The sequence below is a fragment of the Petromyzon marinus genome, chromosome 57, assembly GCF_048934315.1.
Source record: "Petromyzon marinus isolate PM22_M1 ecotype Great Lakes invasive population chromosome 57, UKy_Petmar_22M1.pri1.0, whole genome shotgun sequence".
NCBI classification, from domain to species: domain Eukaryota; kingdom Metazoa; phylum Chordata; class Hyperoartia; order Petromyzontiformes; family Petromyzontidae; genus Petromyzon; species Petromyzon marinus.
The window spans coordinates 6,219,543-6,236,553 of NC_133723.1; the positions used below are offsets into that span (position 1 = coordinate 6,219,543).

The window sequence follows — 17,011 nt, forward strand, 5'->3', positions numbered from 1 at the left end:
GTGCGGTGAAGTATGGTCAAACAAGAACCCGATATGGGGTGGGGGAGGCCTTCATCTGGCAAAGGCAGAAAACGGAGACATTTCCAACAATGAGAAAATAACCTCAGGAACACCTTTACATCAGCATATTTTATTTAATGACTATTATTTTAATATACATAACTTTGCTAAACAGGAGGGGAAAAAATAAAATTAAGTTGAACTCAAAAACAAATAGGGTGGGTGGGGGGGAGGTTGGTCAAAGTTTCGACTGGCGTCTTTAAGAAGGCAATGCAATGAGCGTAGAGGGCCCTTGGCTTTTGAGACCAGGAAAAGGTCAACAAACTCCAGCACTGGTGGGCAGACAGCACCTCGCCACGCCACCCTGATGGGACAGGAAGTCGCCCTTCCCCGTGCCCCGAAGGCCTCAGAACACACGTGACGAGAGAGCTGCACGAATCACAATCTTTATCCTACAGGAATCCGATGAGCTATGAAGCTCTTCCCCCCCCCAACACATGTCCAGCGGTAAAATATCCGGAAGCATGTTCCCTTTGCAGCACAACGCAGTTTCAACCACTGGCTGCCCAACCACATTTCGCACCGTGGAAGGCCTAGTTCGAGAGAAGGCCGAGGGGTTTAACGCTCCGGCGAAGGTTTGCCGCGGATGTGCCGTACAGCCCTCCACTTGCGTTTTCAGGTCATACCACGTGTTGTTTCGGCGCGATGTCTTACGTTTCGCTCCACGTGCCAGATTTTTTTTCCCCAACGCGTGGAGCTTGAATGTCGGGACATCATACCCAACAACGCGTGCTTGAGCACCCACCCCGCCCCCCCCCCCCAAAAAAAGAGAGAAAGCCAAGGGGTTCTAAACCTTGGCCTCATTTTAGGCATCTGATAAAGAAGCATCACCTCATTCGGTTACTCACATTCCCAAACTGACCAGCTTCATGTTTCCTTGGTTGGATTTGTGTAAAAACCTGCACCCGCCACTTGGGAGGTGGCTGTGGTGCTCAGGGTCAGGGGTCAAAAGACTCGAACTGACACCACCGAGAGCCCGAATTCCAATTCAGCTTCCAGTAAACCTGCTTCTCAAGAAGTGTTGATGGTCTCAGCCCAGTCACCATTGATTTTACACACACACAAAAGCCATCACATTAAATTTGGTTCTTTACTTAATTTTGGTGAAATTCCAGCAAGGGAAAACATTTATCACCGACTGTCTGCAGCAGGGCAAGTGAAATATTGCAATTCCTTCTCGTGTGAATAAAAAAAAATATTTATCACCTGAAAGTGATCTCAGTAGTTCTTCCGAGATCACGTATGACAGGTCAACAACGACCCCATGGAGGGATATGCAACACACGGGGTGGTGCAACGGTCTGGGAGAGTTCCGAATGGACACTAAACCCAACTGAGGCAGAGGGCCAGAAAGAAACACCCCCTCTTCTCGAAGGGACCTTCTTCCCTGCCACATTTGCAGCTCCCGCTTCCCTGCTGCTTGTAGCAGGGCGCGTACGACCGAAGGGGGGAGAACATGCTTCCAGCAGCGTGCGCTGTCTAAATGTTCCAAAGACGCTCGAGACTGCTCCCAAGGGGGGGGAGCACACACCCACACTAATAAAAGTTCCAGTTTCAAAGTACGGTATAATTTTTGTACAATTCTATACTCTATATTTATATACACACACACACGGAGTACACACGGAGGACGCTGCAGAAACGCTGACCAACAAAGTGTGCATGTTGCTCGCGGTAAGATTTACGCCGTTGCGTTGGCCCGCAGTGCATCTTGTGGTTCAGCGAGAGGCCACTTTATTTATTTATGAAGGTGGGCAGGCAAAGGAGCAAGATACGCACAGGGGCCGGGACAAGAGGACACATTGGACCGTTTCGTCAGTTGGCTGGGTCGGGGCGAGGCGTCAAGATCTACACACAAAAACCATCCCCGTGTGCACCCACTCTGCGCCAAGATCGTAATAACTTTTAACGTTGACAAATGAATCCCCTTTGACCACGTGAGGGGCCGGTTGAGATTTCTTACCCGTTCCTAAAGTTGCAGCGATCATGGCTGCCAGGATAAATCGTACGCCATTTATTTATTATTAACAATTCCGCTCGTTTAGCGGGGAGAGCCTCGCCGAGTGCCGAGACTTTTTCAGAAGCCTCGTGCAAAGTTTCCGCAGTAGCGGCGCGATGTTGCTCCGTGTCATCTCGAATTGAGCGACTTCTTAAAAATGCGACCCAAGAAAATCACCATCGTCTGTTCTGCGCAATATCACCTTAACATTATTTTATCATTGCTCGTTTTTATTTAAAGAATATATTTCCTCATTTAAAAATGTTTTACGGATTAATTATAATTCACAATAGTAGTAGCAAAGTATATATTTTTTTACGTTATACATTTTAATTTCCGTTTTGTGAAATGTTTTCTGGGTAAATTGCCAGCACGGTGGTTATGTTGTACGCGGTAAGCCTTACAGATTCGTAAAGTTGCAACAAATAGAAAAACTTGTGGCTAATGTTGAGCAAATTGCAGTAGCGAGGATTGAACTTCGAAGCATTCGTACTTTTCAGTACATCAAAGCACAAAATCTTGATGCAAATAACGTGAACTATAATTGCAAAGGATAACTGATATCGCAGTAGTCATATTGTGACATTTCAGATCGTATCGCGAACTATACACCGCGACAACCCTGCGCGTGAGAGATATCGGGCAAAAACTGGGGTGATACGAGGATAAGTTACTCGATTGAGTTGACACACGGCGGAAATCACCGCCCCCTACTGGCAGACCAGCTCCCGCTTGCAGGTCAGGCGCCGAGTCACCTTGTGCCGCACACACACGGACAGTTGCCACTGGGGGTGCCCCTTTCAAACGTGTTGAGGGGAGACGAGATGCAAGTCGCTCATCGCTGCGATTGGCGCTATCGCTATTAATATCATCCTTCGCTCTATGTTACAACCGCGGTCGCGAATGCAACACTGCGTCACGAGTGAACACACATATACAGGGACTCATCTACTTACGAACATTCGACTAACGAACTTTCAGAGATACGAACAAACCTGTCCGTATCTCCAGTTGTCTGTTCAGACCGAGATTCGTAAGTTCAACCAGCCGCACAATAGATGGCGGTGGTGGCATCTACGTCTGTGGACAGAACATGAAGAACCAGTGGCATCTACAGGAGATTATACAACTTGTAAAGCCATTCCCCGTGTTTAGTGTACATGCCATAACAGCACGTTTGGAATCGAACAGGAGTTAAGTCGGACTTGCGAACAAATGGACTTGCGAACAGACCTCTGGAACCTAACTCGTCCGTAAGAGTCCCTGTATATGCCAACGTTTTGGGCAATCGCCGTTCGGTCAGAGCGTAATGACTCGTACAGTGATAATGTCTACTCGTTTGTCAGCCCATGTGGGAACACCAATTTAGTTCTATTTGAACTATGACGTTCTTTTTAACCCGGTGGAGATGGTCCAATGTGTGCCCCCTGTTTGCCGGTCGGTAGTGCCAAGAAACGTTTTGTTTGTTTGTAAAACTTAAGAGCTGGAAACCAGAGAAGGGCCTGATAATAAAATAAAAACATTCCGCATGTCGCCAGTAAACTACGGAAAATGACTCAAATCCTACTTGGCGCGCATGAGCCTAAGAGGGGAAGGGGAACGGAAGCTTTAGAAAAGTATTCAAAGATGCAATATTGCGTTAATTTCAATGTTGCCGTTTAAATTCCTCACATTCGGGGGCCTAATGCCATCACCCCCGCCGCAGCAGCGGAAAACCACAGCTTTAAAGAAACTGAACACTCGGCACCGTTCGCTTAAAAACATCGGCGTAAGGGCAGGGGACATTCAATAAATATGAGCTTCAGTTCCCCTTTGAAAGGCCTTTGTGCACGTATGCATGCACGCGTGTGCTTCAAACCCCCTGCGCAGCACTTGGGATTTTACTTTTATTTTCTTCGGGAAGGCGATGTCGGTACAGGTGGGAGCGGCCGGGGAGGTAAAGGCTACACAGGTGGCGGGTGGGGCCGTGAGAAGTTGCATAAGGTTTTGTCTGCTCGTTGAAGCCGCTCGAGAAAAACAAATCAGTTTGGGGTGCGCGGGCGAGGTGGTGGGCGGCTGCAGGCGACGCAGAGAGCCCGCGTGCCCGCCACCGTAAACAAAACCAAACGTCGCCCCGGAGGTCACGCAGGGTCACCGACCGTCGAGCCGTCGGGCACTCGTCTGCCAGATCCATTGGCCGGCCGGCTCGCCCGCTCGGTCGCTCACGGGCGTGGGGATGCGCGCGTGGTTGCACCGTCACTCATTTACCCGCTCTAGCAACTTGACGTTAACTTATTTGAAAAATAAAAGGTTTGTCTCTTTCTCTCGACGGCCGAAGCGGATAGGTGCCGTCCTTGGCCAAGTCTTGGGGGGGGGGGGGGGGGGGGGGTGGGGGGGGAGTGAAGGGAGAGGAGAAAAAAGCGGAGGAAGCGGCAAATGCTACGACTGGAGAGGGGGTGGGGTAGAAATGAGAGAAATCGAAACGTGCGTGAGGATGAGGAAAGAGCAGCGGTGAGAAAGGCGAGAGGGCGAGAGAGGAGAGACACGGAGGTGAGAGTGAGCGGGTAAGGAGGAGAGAGCAGAGAAGAATAGAGGCGAGAGAGGAGCAGGAAGATACAGGAGGGGGGGGGGAGGTGGTAGAGAAGAGGGGATGGCGTGGGTGCGGGAGCGGCCGGCTTCAGGACTCGTTGCCCGAGTCGTCCTCTCCGTCATCGCAGTACTCCCCGGCGAGGCCCTCGTCATCTTCGTCGTCGTCCAGGTCGTCCTCGTCGTCGTCGTCGTCGTCGTACAGCTCGTCGAGCAGCATGTCGCAGCCGCTCTCCTTGGCGGGCAGCTTGGTCTTGACGCAGTACTCGGCGAGGGTGGTGGGCACTTTGACGCCGTCCTTCTCGGCCTCCGCCTTGGTCGCCAGCACCTGCTTCCTGCGGGGGTCACGAATCAGCGGCGGGACACACGTCGGGTAGCGCCATCGCCGCGGTGAGGAGAAGAAGAACGCCAAGGCTCGGTAAACGTGGCGCCTGCGCCCGGCGTTCTCTCTCGGAGAGGGAGAACTGGGGAGGAGGAACCGCAGTCGAAGCAGCAAGTCGGCCACGTGGTGAGCCGGTGTCAAATTGCCCACTAAAGCTCTGCGGTCCGCTATGTAACGCAGGTGTTACTCGGCCAATCAAGGAGCTGTTTACACGTGGGATGAAACCGGAGCGCCCGGAGAAAACCCACGCGCGTGCGAGGGCGCGACACTCTCACCCGACACGGAACAGGTGGAGTCCACATTTCTGATGTACCGCCGTCAACTGGCGAGCCAGGGTACTGCTCCTCCTCGACACCCAAGGGGAGCTGCCCAACGGTTCACGTGATCTATCAACCCTCGCTGCTTCGGCACACGAGTGGCGCGTTGGGAGAGCAGTGTCACAAAGTTTAGCCGTCGGCGACGACGTTTCTCTGGTGGGTTACTCACCACCTATTTAAGGCCCAAGACTGGGGGACATTTCACAATTCTGGCAACTGACGGATGATGTTGGTTGTAACTATCAGTGACACGTCCACACCCATTTAAATGTTGTGGATCGCTCTCCCAACACACCGGCGGTGCTGAAGCAGTTATAAATTGGCCACGTTTGTTCATCATCACATTGCGGTGGAGGAGGGTTCACGACACATTTTATTTACGCGATCTGACCCGATAAAATACAAATTATTAATAAATCGGCAAATTGTCACAACGCCAATTCGAAATCCTCCACTCCAATTCATGTGATCATGTGTTCCCTTATTGCCTTGTGCGGTCAGTAGCCACTGCTAGGTCCACAAACGTCTCGTGAAAGACCCCGACGCAGAAGATCACTGGCGTATTGCCCCTATTGGACATCTGTGTACAAGTATAAATAGTCCGATTCTGAACTTACGGGCCGCAACCCTAAACCGCATCGGCACACAAACCACGGCAGCAGCAGCAGTATCGGCAGATACTTGATGCACGAATGGCAGATCGGAAAAAAAAACTCTCCCACCCAGAAAGGAACCATGGAACAAACAGCGATTACATGGCCGGTTCACAAACACGGAGGAGGGGCATCGCGGCAATGATTCGCCACTCCGCTGTTCCAGACGCAATTCTCAGGCTCAACCACCTCGGTGTACAGTTACAGCTTTTGCTCTGCATCAACATTCGCCGTGTGTGAAGTCCACCTTGCGTGCGTTTTTTTTCCCACGTGCAAAGTCCAGCGACCGCGGGCACGCTGGGCGCGGTGGCGCCAGGCGGCCCTCCGGCCGCACTCACTTGATGATATCGGCGTACTCCTTGTCCCGGCCCTTGCTGTCCCTCCACTTCCTGTACATGACGGAAGCGTCCACGTTGGCCGGCGAGTAGGTGTTGGGCTCGTTGAGAAGCGAAATCACGCTCAGGAGGATCGTCCTGCACGGCCGTGAGAAACGTCAGCGGGTGGGGGGTGAGGTCACGGATTGTGTTTTGTCGCGTTTTGCTTTTTTAAGCCACCCCGATTTGCGACGTGCCGGCGACGCAAAAGGTGACCTGGGACCCACGTGCGCGGCCAATGTAACGTCCGTTAAACGAGAGAGAGAGAGATAAAGGATGGGCCTTCGTTCTCGCCATGTAACGGCCTCCTCGGGAAAGTAACAAAAATTTACAACCTGTGACGTCAGAAGGGACACTTTGCCAGTGGTCCGCTCTCTTTGGAAATCTTTTTCAAAGCTGCAATTGGGACTCGAGACCAAAATCCCACAACTCCGTTCTTTTATTTGACGTTCATCGTGCATGTGACTATGTCAAATACAATAGATTATTACGCTTTAAACTGATATGAGCGTAAGAATGAAATAACATTGATTCTTACGCTAATATTACACTCATCACGTAGTGTAAAAATCGATTTATATTATTCCAATTTAAAGTTTTCTCACAAAATCGTAAGGTACGAATCGATGGTATGAATGGGACAAAAATTACAATTGACTCTTGTATTCGATTGTGTAACCCCAAAATCACGAGGCCCGAATCACGAAAACTCAGCGAGTTGGCAACAGCACCATTACCAGCCACGTTCGATCCACTGCTGGATGAACGCCTCCCCGAGCCACCCACCCCCTCCTCTCACGATCCTGCGCTGTGAAAACCCACACCAGCGCCTGCTCAGGGGCCGATTTCATGGCCCCAATCTCCTCGGGAGGTGCCGAAGCGTCGCGCGTTCATCGTTCCATCTGCCATCTCACCTGACGCTCTGCGTGGGATTCCACCTCTCCGAAGCAAGCTCTCCGCTCTGCGGGTCATCGACCGGCGGGTGGAGGATGGATATACACACGTCGCCGTTCTGCGGGAGAGAGAGAAAAGAAGACCCAAAGTTTCCCACCGCTGCCAAGTGACTACGACGACAACAGATTGCGCAACCAGCCAAAGCGCCGCGCCGCCGAGCCTACGGCAAAATTCCTAGGCGTTGTAAATAAGCGAGCGGCTCGTTGGTGTCTCACAGCCACCACACATTCCACCCTCTTAGTCACCTACCTCGCTTATGGCACGGGCGGACGGCCCCTGCTGTTGATGGCGCTGTAGTTGGCTATGTTTAGCTCTCGGCAAAATCGCTCGAAATTGAGCGTTGACATCATTAATTTGGCGATTCTGTAAATAGATTCGATGGTGAGCCACTTATGGATAGGCAAGAAAACGCCGCGCCGCGTCAGGGATGAAACCGGGTTCTTACACGCGCACAATGGGCACATCGAATTGCGCACGTAGGAATTTATTAGGACGTGACGAATGTGCAGAACTTTAACTTTATTATACTTCGCTTGTCATGGGGTCACTTGACCCCAGCAACCACTGGCGGTCATACTTTTATCAAGATGTAAAAGAAAATATTCTTGCAATCGAATTCAGCACTGAGTTGCAACTCTTACCTATGAATACAACAGTTCCCTCCATAGCAACGTGGAATTTCCACAAATGGCTCAGTACTGCCAGTGGAGATGCCTACAACCGAATGTGGACAGTGCCACCGTTCCGCAAGTAGGGGGCTATCGAACTCTGGAGTTGGGGGGGGGGCAAGGGGAGCTGGAAGTGGAGCGTCGGGGTTGCATGTGGGGCAGCACTGACATCACAGATTGACGTCACACATTGACGTCACACATTTCCCGGTGACGTTCGGTAGGCGTGTAGGAGCAGTAGCCCAGGGGACAGGACAACAAGGCAGCTTGGCTTCACGTGCCAAGGACACAAGCTCGAGTGCTCAGCTTAGATCACGTAGAACTTTGTTTCACTTGCTCCCCCCTCGGCTACAGCGTCTCTGCGTAGAACGACGCTGGCTTTCACTCGAGGGACCGATGATGGGTCGGAGCAGTGGCCACGGTGGTCATCGCACCGTGCTATGAACCCCCGCTACCCAGAGTTCGATTCCTGGCTACGGCCAACAGCAGGCGGGTGATGTGTGTGTGCCCCCCCCCCGCCTACACAGACCCGTGCCAACCGGCATGCTGAAGTGGCTTGGAGAGGCTTTCATCCAGCAGCTAATAGGTTAATACTTTATTGGGGGGGGAACCCACATTGCAAAATCGTCCCCTACTGGCGGACTTATACCAGTCTGTGAAACGCAGCAGCTTCATGATAGCCTTGCCCTATAAGAATGGTGCGAATACCAACTGTGCCGATGTAAAAGATTACAGCCGATGATGAACTCCCGATTGGCCAGCGGGGTCAAGCCACTGCTGGATGAAAACATCCACAAACTGTACAGTACATTAGTCTTAAGGCCATACAATCAGCTTGTGTTATGAACATGGGACTCGTTAAATTTAAACGATAAGCCAGTCTCATTCAGCAAAGATTACTTTTAAAAATTTTGAACAGGAACAGTGAGCGTGATTACCACAGCCAGCTGTTCTCATCTTAAGCATCGTCCCCCATAAACATTCAATGGGTTTTTTTGTTGTTGTTGTGCGCTCTGAAAAACAAATCCCGTTGCGTGCACTTTCTTAGACGGCGTTGGCGTCCGCCCAGTCCCACCTCATAGATGTTGGGGTGCCACATTTTCGTCAGAAATCTGAACGTTGGCGGAGAGTAGGGGTAGTCTTTGGGGAACTTCATCTGGGCCTACGGGAAATCGTGACAGAGCAGTACATCCATTAATGAAGGCACCTGTTAACAGACGTTCAACATTCAGGAAATTCACTTGAAGATACATCGTTCATAAGCCAATGTAATGTCCTATTATAAAAAAAAAACTGTAAACTATTTTTGTTCTACCAGGCAAGGCCCACTGAGCGACGTAGCTCTTTTCAGAAGCAACCTGGCCATAAATTATAGCTCAACGAAGTGGCTCATCATCACGTGGACAGCAGTCAAATACTGTAAACGCGTGATGTGGATTCTAAATGCGGAGAGAAAAATCGGAGGACCTGGAAAAAAATCCACGCAACCACAGGGAGAACATGCAAACTATACAGGCGTTAGGGTCGGGATCGAACCCACGACCTCCTGCATACCAGGCGAGGGGGGTTAACATCTTGCCACTGCTGGATGAAGGCCTCCCCATACAGTGTCGGTCATGGGGGTTGTTTCATTATACTTCACCACACTGGTCAGTGCAGGTTGAAGGTCTTACTGACCTTAATATGTGCTCACTTAAAATCACTTGCCCATATGTAAAATTATATGGGTATATCTTTGTATAGCTTGTGAAAGTACGTGTATGGATTAGTGAGCATTTTATATAATGTACACGTGAATATAGATAGCATCTCTAACAAAGATAACTGAGAGCAGAATTCTCAATTTCAAAAGATGACCTTGAAAATGAAAATATTTACTCAGGATACCATCACCCTGAAGAAATGGTAACATTCAAACTGGGATCTTCTGTAACTAGTAGACAATTACTTTTCATTCCCAAACTAAATTTCCTTTTGGGCAGAAAATTCGAACACACCTCGCTCTATAAATCATCTTTCTCTCTGCTCTGAAGGCATATACACGGTAACACTGGTCAGTTGCAAGGCACTGTTGTAAATGAAGACAAGCCTTAAGTACTTTATTTAAGCACATAATGACGAGCTCTGTAAGCTCCTTCGACCCGAAAACAGTAACGTAAAACACCTCAAGTGCTTAACGCCACCTTTGCATCGCTTCAATTGATAAATGAAGGGAACATTTGTTAATGTGCTGTTGTTTGAAATGTGGGAATTTAACTTAATTATAACAGACCCATGTGATGGGCAGCGCCGGGCAGTGAAGCAAAAACCAATATGCACTGGCCAACATGGTGAAGCGTGGTCAAATAACCCCCACAACATGCACAGCGTGGGAAAGACCCTTATCCAGCAGCAGTGGACTGACAAAAGGCCTGTACATGTGCACACAATGAACACATGTACAATCCACTGCTGGATGAGGGCCTCTTCACACTGTGTCAGTCACAGCAATGCCCCCTTCTGTTTGGCAAGGAAATTCTCCGCGAGTCCACAAGGTCTGCTTCAGGAGGGTCCTGCACGGGGCTGTTTGGCCTATTCCATTTACGGAGTTGTTACCCGCTCCGCACAGACGGCGGCTATCAACTTACAAACCCAGAGGATAACGCCGACTTTTATTGCACGCGGCGTCTGCAATGTCCTGCACATCTCCCAAGTACCCTAGGGTCGCGTCTGGTTTAAGCTGTTTATCACCGTTGCTTATTGCAGGTAATGTGACCGACACAAATGTAAATATCAAACCGAACGTGGCATAGGAGTGTACTTATATCAAGAGAATGATAATTATCGATTCACCATCCCTCTCGGCAAGTAATAATAATGGCATTTATTTAATCAGCAAAGCCTCACCAGTCTCGACTCATTTTCAGGAGGGTCCTGCTACACTGACATGTTTTTTTTCTTACTGAACGTCAGAAGAGACTGGAATAGGAGTGTATGTAGAACTTCTTTCGCAACGTACGAAGCCAACCGCGCTCAATCAGGGGTACGGGGGGGAGGAAAGACAACAAACTGAAGACAAAATAGCAAAAGAAAACCCCAAAACAGCAAAGACAAATTCATTAAATGTGCTTCTATCTCTTGGCCTACCTGGTAACCACAGCCTGACAACACTTTTGGGTAATAGCTAACCGTGAATGTTGTAATGTTGCATACAATTTGTTTACGCGAGCCGATCGTGATTATTGTTTTTGTGTCCCCTACAATCATTCGCGTGCAATAATTTGTAGCGGAGTGGTGGTACTATGAACCAGTTTCAAGGACAATGCATATATTATAGTATGTTTTTTTTGTTTGCATTTTGACTGCAGGTATTGTGGTTAATGCAGACATGAATCCTCGTAAAAATGTTTCAGTTTTGTTGACAGAAAAAAGGGGAAAACCCTATTATTACATATTGGTACTGGCAAAGGAGGTCTAAATGATGATGATGATGAGGCCACAAAGAGTTCGAACCCCCGGGTCAGCGGATATCATCAGAAGCGAGCGATAATCTGAAACCAGGGTTCCCTTTTTCTTCACAAACCCACAATGACCAGCGTGGTGAAGTATGGCCAAACGATTCCCACGACTGGCACGGTGTCGAGGCCTTCATCCAGCAGTGGACTGATCGCCAAAGGGCTGCAAAATGATTCGACCGCCACGACCTATCCACCGCTGGATTGAAGGCCTCACCCCTCGCTGTAAATCGGTACAAGACTGAGAGTACAGCAGGTTGTGGTCACTGCATATTGCAATAGCAATCTCTGTTTTATATAAATACAAATGACGATTGTCATTTAAACGACAAAAAGTAGTCTAAAACGTAATTACTTCGTAAATGAACCCCAACCAACAAAGACCGTGATAATCAGAACAATTACGTTAGCCTTGGTAGTAAACAGGTCCAGTGCCGCACTAAAGTTTGTAAAAAAAACCATGTTTCCCAATATCATCATCATCCATGGTCAATTCACTGCTGGATGAAAACATCCTCAAAACTGTACAGTACATTAATCTTAAGGCTATACAATCGGCTCGTGTTGTGAAACACGGGACTCGTTGAATGTAAACGATAAGCCAGTCTTCATTTAGCGCCCGGTTACTTTTTTTAAAGTAAATAGAACAAAGTAAGCCAACATAAGGAGGACCGTGATAATAAAATAAGCATAACTCTAGGAACACAGTAACAGCGTGGTGCTTACTACAGCCAGCTGTTCTCGCCTCGTTAAACATCGCCTACCCGCCCACCCATACACATTAAACACTAACAAACACGAGGCTTCATCTCGGGGCGTTTAAAGTTCACAGTACGAGCCATTTGATGACTTGCGCCTCATTTTAAGTTCACGAAATACTGCCTTTACAACGCGAACCTCTCCGTCTTTACTTAACCTATGTCCGACCCCCCCCCACCCTCACCCTCTCCTCCACCGCATCCCGCCCCGTCCTCGGGACGCAGCGTCGGCGTCGCTCGCTAGTAAAGCCGTAAAAAGCCTTCGCTAGGCCCTCAGCCGCGTCGGAGAGGGCCTCGCAATGATTCGACTAGAATTTGTTTCTTTGTTTTAAACCCCGATTTATTATATAACGTTTTTTTTTGTAAACACGAGGGCATGTCCCTGGGATGGTGGTTCATCGCCGTAGATGCGCGATGGGTGGCCGTCAATGATGTACGTTTACAAATAAGAGTGGCACTGTCGTTGCGTTTGTAATGTGTGCGCCTATGGATTTCTTTCGCGTCGTACCACCGGATTTAGCCTCCCAAGTTCTGCAGCGGCTGTTTGACGACCAATTCTGGTGACATTCACGAGCACCAGTCGCCTCACAGCGGCAGGAGAACTTCACTCGACGATTTTTTGTTGTTGTTTATATGTTCACATTGGATCCCTCTCGTTACCCCAAGCCCCGACATTACAGGGGGGGGACGCGGATGGTAGCTTGGGGGCCCAGCAGGCAGAGTTTGTTAATTTGTTGACTTGAGCTGAGTCACTCTGGCAAATGTATTCACTGTGTGTTGATGAGCGAGATCAGTATAGCAAATGTATTGTGTTATATGTTGATGATCCGGATCATCAACATATAACAAATGTATTGTGTGTTGATGAGCCAGATCAGTATGTGTTGATGAGCCAGATCAGTATAGCAAATGTATTGTGTGTTGATGAGCCAGATCAATATAGCAAATAGATTGTGTGTATATGTTGATGAGCCAGATCAGTATAGCAAATGTATTGTGTGTGTTGATGAGCCAGATCAGTATAGCAAATGTATTGTGTGTGTTGATGAGCCAGATCACTATAGCAAATGTATTGTGTGTGTTGATGAGCCAGATCAGTATAGCAAATGTATTGTGTGTGTTGATGAGCCAGATCACTATAGCAAATGTATTGTGTGTGTTGATGAGCCAGATCGGTATAGCAAATGTATTGTGTGTATATGTTGATGAGCCAGATCAGTATAGCAAATGTATTGTGTGTGTTGATGACCCAGATCAATATAGCAAATGTATTGTGTATTAATATGTTGATGAGCCAGATCAAACTTGATTTACAGCAAATGTATCGTATGTAAATGTATTGTATATATGTTGATGAGACGGGTCACTCTAGTGAATGTTCGTGTATGTACGTTGAACTTCTTTCGCGCCGTACGTAGCCAACCGTGCTAAACGGAGACCACCTGGTCTCATGAGCTCTCAACCTGGTTCAATAAAATAAACTTGAACTAAAAACTTGAACTTTCAATGTAGAAAAAAAAATCCACAGTCAAAACGACAAATCCACCGCCGCAAGCGCCGACAAAGCGGAGGAGAGTCAGCCAGCAGGTCACCTTAAAATATCCGCCCTCGTAGAGGGTGTTTGGCGGCCCGAATATCGCGACCTCCCACACGTAGAGGTCCGCCTCGTCCACCAGGGTGATGGCGAAGCCCTCCATGGGCTCGTCCTGCTGGACACCCTTGAGCTCCCGCAGGAGCGCCTTCTGAGAGGACGACCCTGGTCCCCGTGGGGACGCCATCGGCCCGAGTCTCTTCCGAGTCCTCTCTCCGGGGGTCACCCCAAGATCTCTTCCCTCCGAGTTGCCGAGTCTCCTTCCCCAACCCCCCCCACCCCCGGCCTCCTCTCTTCGAGATCGACCACCAAACCACCACCACCACCCGGGCCGCCCCCAACAGCCTCGAGTCTCCTCCGCAACTCCCGAACGGCGCCGTAGCTTGGGAGGGTGACAAGAGACCATAAATGGTGGTTAAGTTCATTCTAGATTTGAAGTTTTCGTGAGGGCGAGGGTGGATAAGTTGTTTGATCAGACTGCTCGCTCACCTGTCTACTCGCTAAATCGTATACTAACTCAGCCGCTCATTCGCCCACTTTGTTAACCGTTCTGTTATCCACTCACCAACTCGCTAAAATCACGCACACACAACTACTCACTGACTTACTAACTCACTCACTCGCTTGCCTAACCGCTTAAATGCCAAATTCACTCACTCAACCGCACTCTCACCGACACCGCTTCATCATCCACTGAAACTACTTCGCTCGCTCACCCCACACACTCAGCCTCCATCCACTCACCAACTCACCCAGCCCACTCCCTCCCCATCACTCACAAGGTGGATGATGGGTGGTGGACACGCGATGCCAACTCCGCTGTGACCGGAGGGTCGACTCCTTCCTTGGATAGACCTGGAAGAGGCAAAGGTGGTGATGAAGGGGTGAACGTGATGGTGGTGATGATTCCTTAGTGTTGGTGGTGGTGGATATGGTGGTATTGGAGCGATGGTGGTAATTATGAAGGTGATGATGGTAGTGATGGTGTGGAAGGTAGTATTGTTGGTTGTGATGGTGGTGATATCAGTTGTAACAGATGTAGTAGTGGTGGTGGTGACTGAGGGGAGGGATGCAGGTCGTGATGGTGACGATGAGGGTAATGTTGATGGTGGTCTATTATATATCGATGGTGATGGTGATTAAGTTGGGTGTATCGATTGTGATGTTTGTGTTATAAATAATGAAAGGCAGTGACGGTGGTGACATCGATCGTGGATTAAGCGATGATGGTGTTGGTGATTATGGTGGTGTCGGTGATTATGGTGGTGTCGGTGGTCACGGTGGTTATGGTGGTGTCGGTGGTTATGATGGTGTCGGTGGTTATGGTGGTGTTGGTGGTGTCAGTGATTACGGTGGTGTCGGTGGTCACGGTGGTTATGGTGGTGTCGGTGGTTACGGTGTCCGTGATTTTGGTGGAGTCGGTGGTTACGGTGGTGTCGGTGGTTATGGTGGTGATCGTGGTAACTAAGAATGACCGGAACAAATACAGTATGTGCAACAGGGTGGTTGCGTAAAAGGAGACAGAAGTCGCTGGATGGTTGTGATGGTGGTGGCGGCTGTGATGGTGGTTGTGATAGCTGTGATGGTTGTGATGGTGGTGATGATTGTGATGGTGGTGATGGTTGTGGTGGTGATGGTTGTGGTGGTGATGGTTGTGGTGGTGGTGGTGGTTTTGATGGTTGTGATGGTGATGGTGGTTGTGATGGTTGTGATGGTGGTTGTGATGGTGGTGGTGACGATGCAGTGTGGTTGTGATGGTGGTGGGGACGATGCAGTGTGGTTATGATGGTGGTGGTTGTGATGGTTATGATGGTGATGGTTATGATGGTGGTGGTTGTGATGGTGGTGGTTGTGATGGTGGTGGTGACGATGCAGTGTGGTTGTGATGGTGGTGGTGGTTGTGATGGTGGTGGTGACGATGCAGTGTGGTTGTGATGGTGGTGATGGTTATGATGGTGGTGGTTGTGATGGTGGTGGTTGTGATGGTGGTGATGGTTGTGATGGTGGTGGTGACGGATGCAGTGTGGTTATGATGGTGGTGATGGTTGATGGTGGTGGTTTGTGATGGGTGTGATGGTGGTTGTGATGGGTGTGATGGTGGTTGTGATGGGTGTGATGGTGGTTGTGATGGTGGTTGTGATGGTTGTGGTGACGATGCAGTGTGCTTGTGATGGTGGTGATGGTTATGGTGGTGGTTGTGATGGGTGTGATGGTGTTTGTGATGGTTGTGATGGCGGTGGTGGTGACGATGCAGTGTGGTTGTGATAGCGGTGGTTGTGATGGTTGTGGTGGTGATGACGATGCAGTGTGGTTGTGATGGTGGTGTTTGTTGTTGTGATGGTGGTGGTTGTGATGGGTGTGATGGTTGTGATGGTGGTGGTTGTGATGGTGGTGTTTGTTGCTGTGATGGTTGTGATGGTTGTGGTGGTGACGATGCAGTGTGGTTGTGTCACATTCACAGCCGGTCCGTGGTGAGACGCGGGCGCGCGGGGTGGGGGGGTTGAAGTTTGGGTTGCCCCCCTCCCTCCCGCCACCAGCAAAACACCAACAAACAAGAGCGGCCACAACAACAACAACACGACAACAACAACAACACGACAACAACAACAACACACGGAGGGAGACGACACAACAGAGTCAGCCCACGATGATGGCTCGCTCCTCAATAAATTCCAACAGCCGACAGATAAACGCGCCGCCTTTTGTTGTTGTTGTTGTTGTTGTTTACTCTCAACAACGACAACAACAACACGACAACAACAACAACACGACAGACGTGATCAAGGACGTTGTTACGCACCGGGATCGACGTCTCTCGCTCGGCAGCAGCAGCAGGAGCAGCAGCAGCAGGAGGAGGCGCTCTGAAAATGGCTGTCAGCTGAGTTCGCTTTGTGTGACGACACCGGGCGTCGTGTTTCAGCCTCCAACTCCTCCTCCCTCCCTCATCATCATTCCTCCTCCCTCCCTTATCATTCCTCCTCCCTCCCTCATCATCATCATTCCTCTTCCTCCTCCCTCCCTCCCTCATTCCTCCTCCCTCCCTCCCTCCCTCATTCCTCCTCCCTCCCTCATTCCTCCTCCCTCCCTCATCATTCCTCCTCCCTCCCTCCTCCGTCATCATTCCTCCACCTCCACCCTCCCTCCCTCATCATCATCATTCCTCCTCCCTCCCTCCCTCATCATCATTCCTCTTCCT

The 17,011-nt window shown here is 49.7% G+C and overlaps 1 protein-coding gene across 1 annotated transcript; it reads right to left on the reverse strand.

The window, feature by feature from the left end:
• Positions 1-114: 114 nt before the first annotated feature.
• LOC116955003 (ubiquitin-conjugating enzyme E2 R2-like) lies at positions 115-16,762 on the reverse strand. The gene is made up of 7 exons (XM_076052706.1): positions 16,616-16,762; positions 14,595-14,670; positions 13,817-14,197; positions 9,048-9,134; positions 7,265-7,362; positions 6,315-6,449; positions 115-4,959 (listed from the first exon to the last, which is right to left on the reverse strand). The coding sequence occupies exons 3-7, from the start codon at positions 14,000-14,002 to the stop codon at positions 4,716-4,718; spliced, it is 750 nt and encodes a 249-aa protein (XP_075908821.1). The 5' UTR covers positions 14,003-14,197; positions 14,595-14,670; positions 16,616-16,762; the 3' UTR covers positions 115-4,715.
• Between the last annotated feature and the right edge of the window lie 249 nt (positions 16,763-17,011).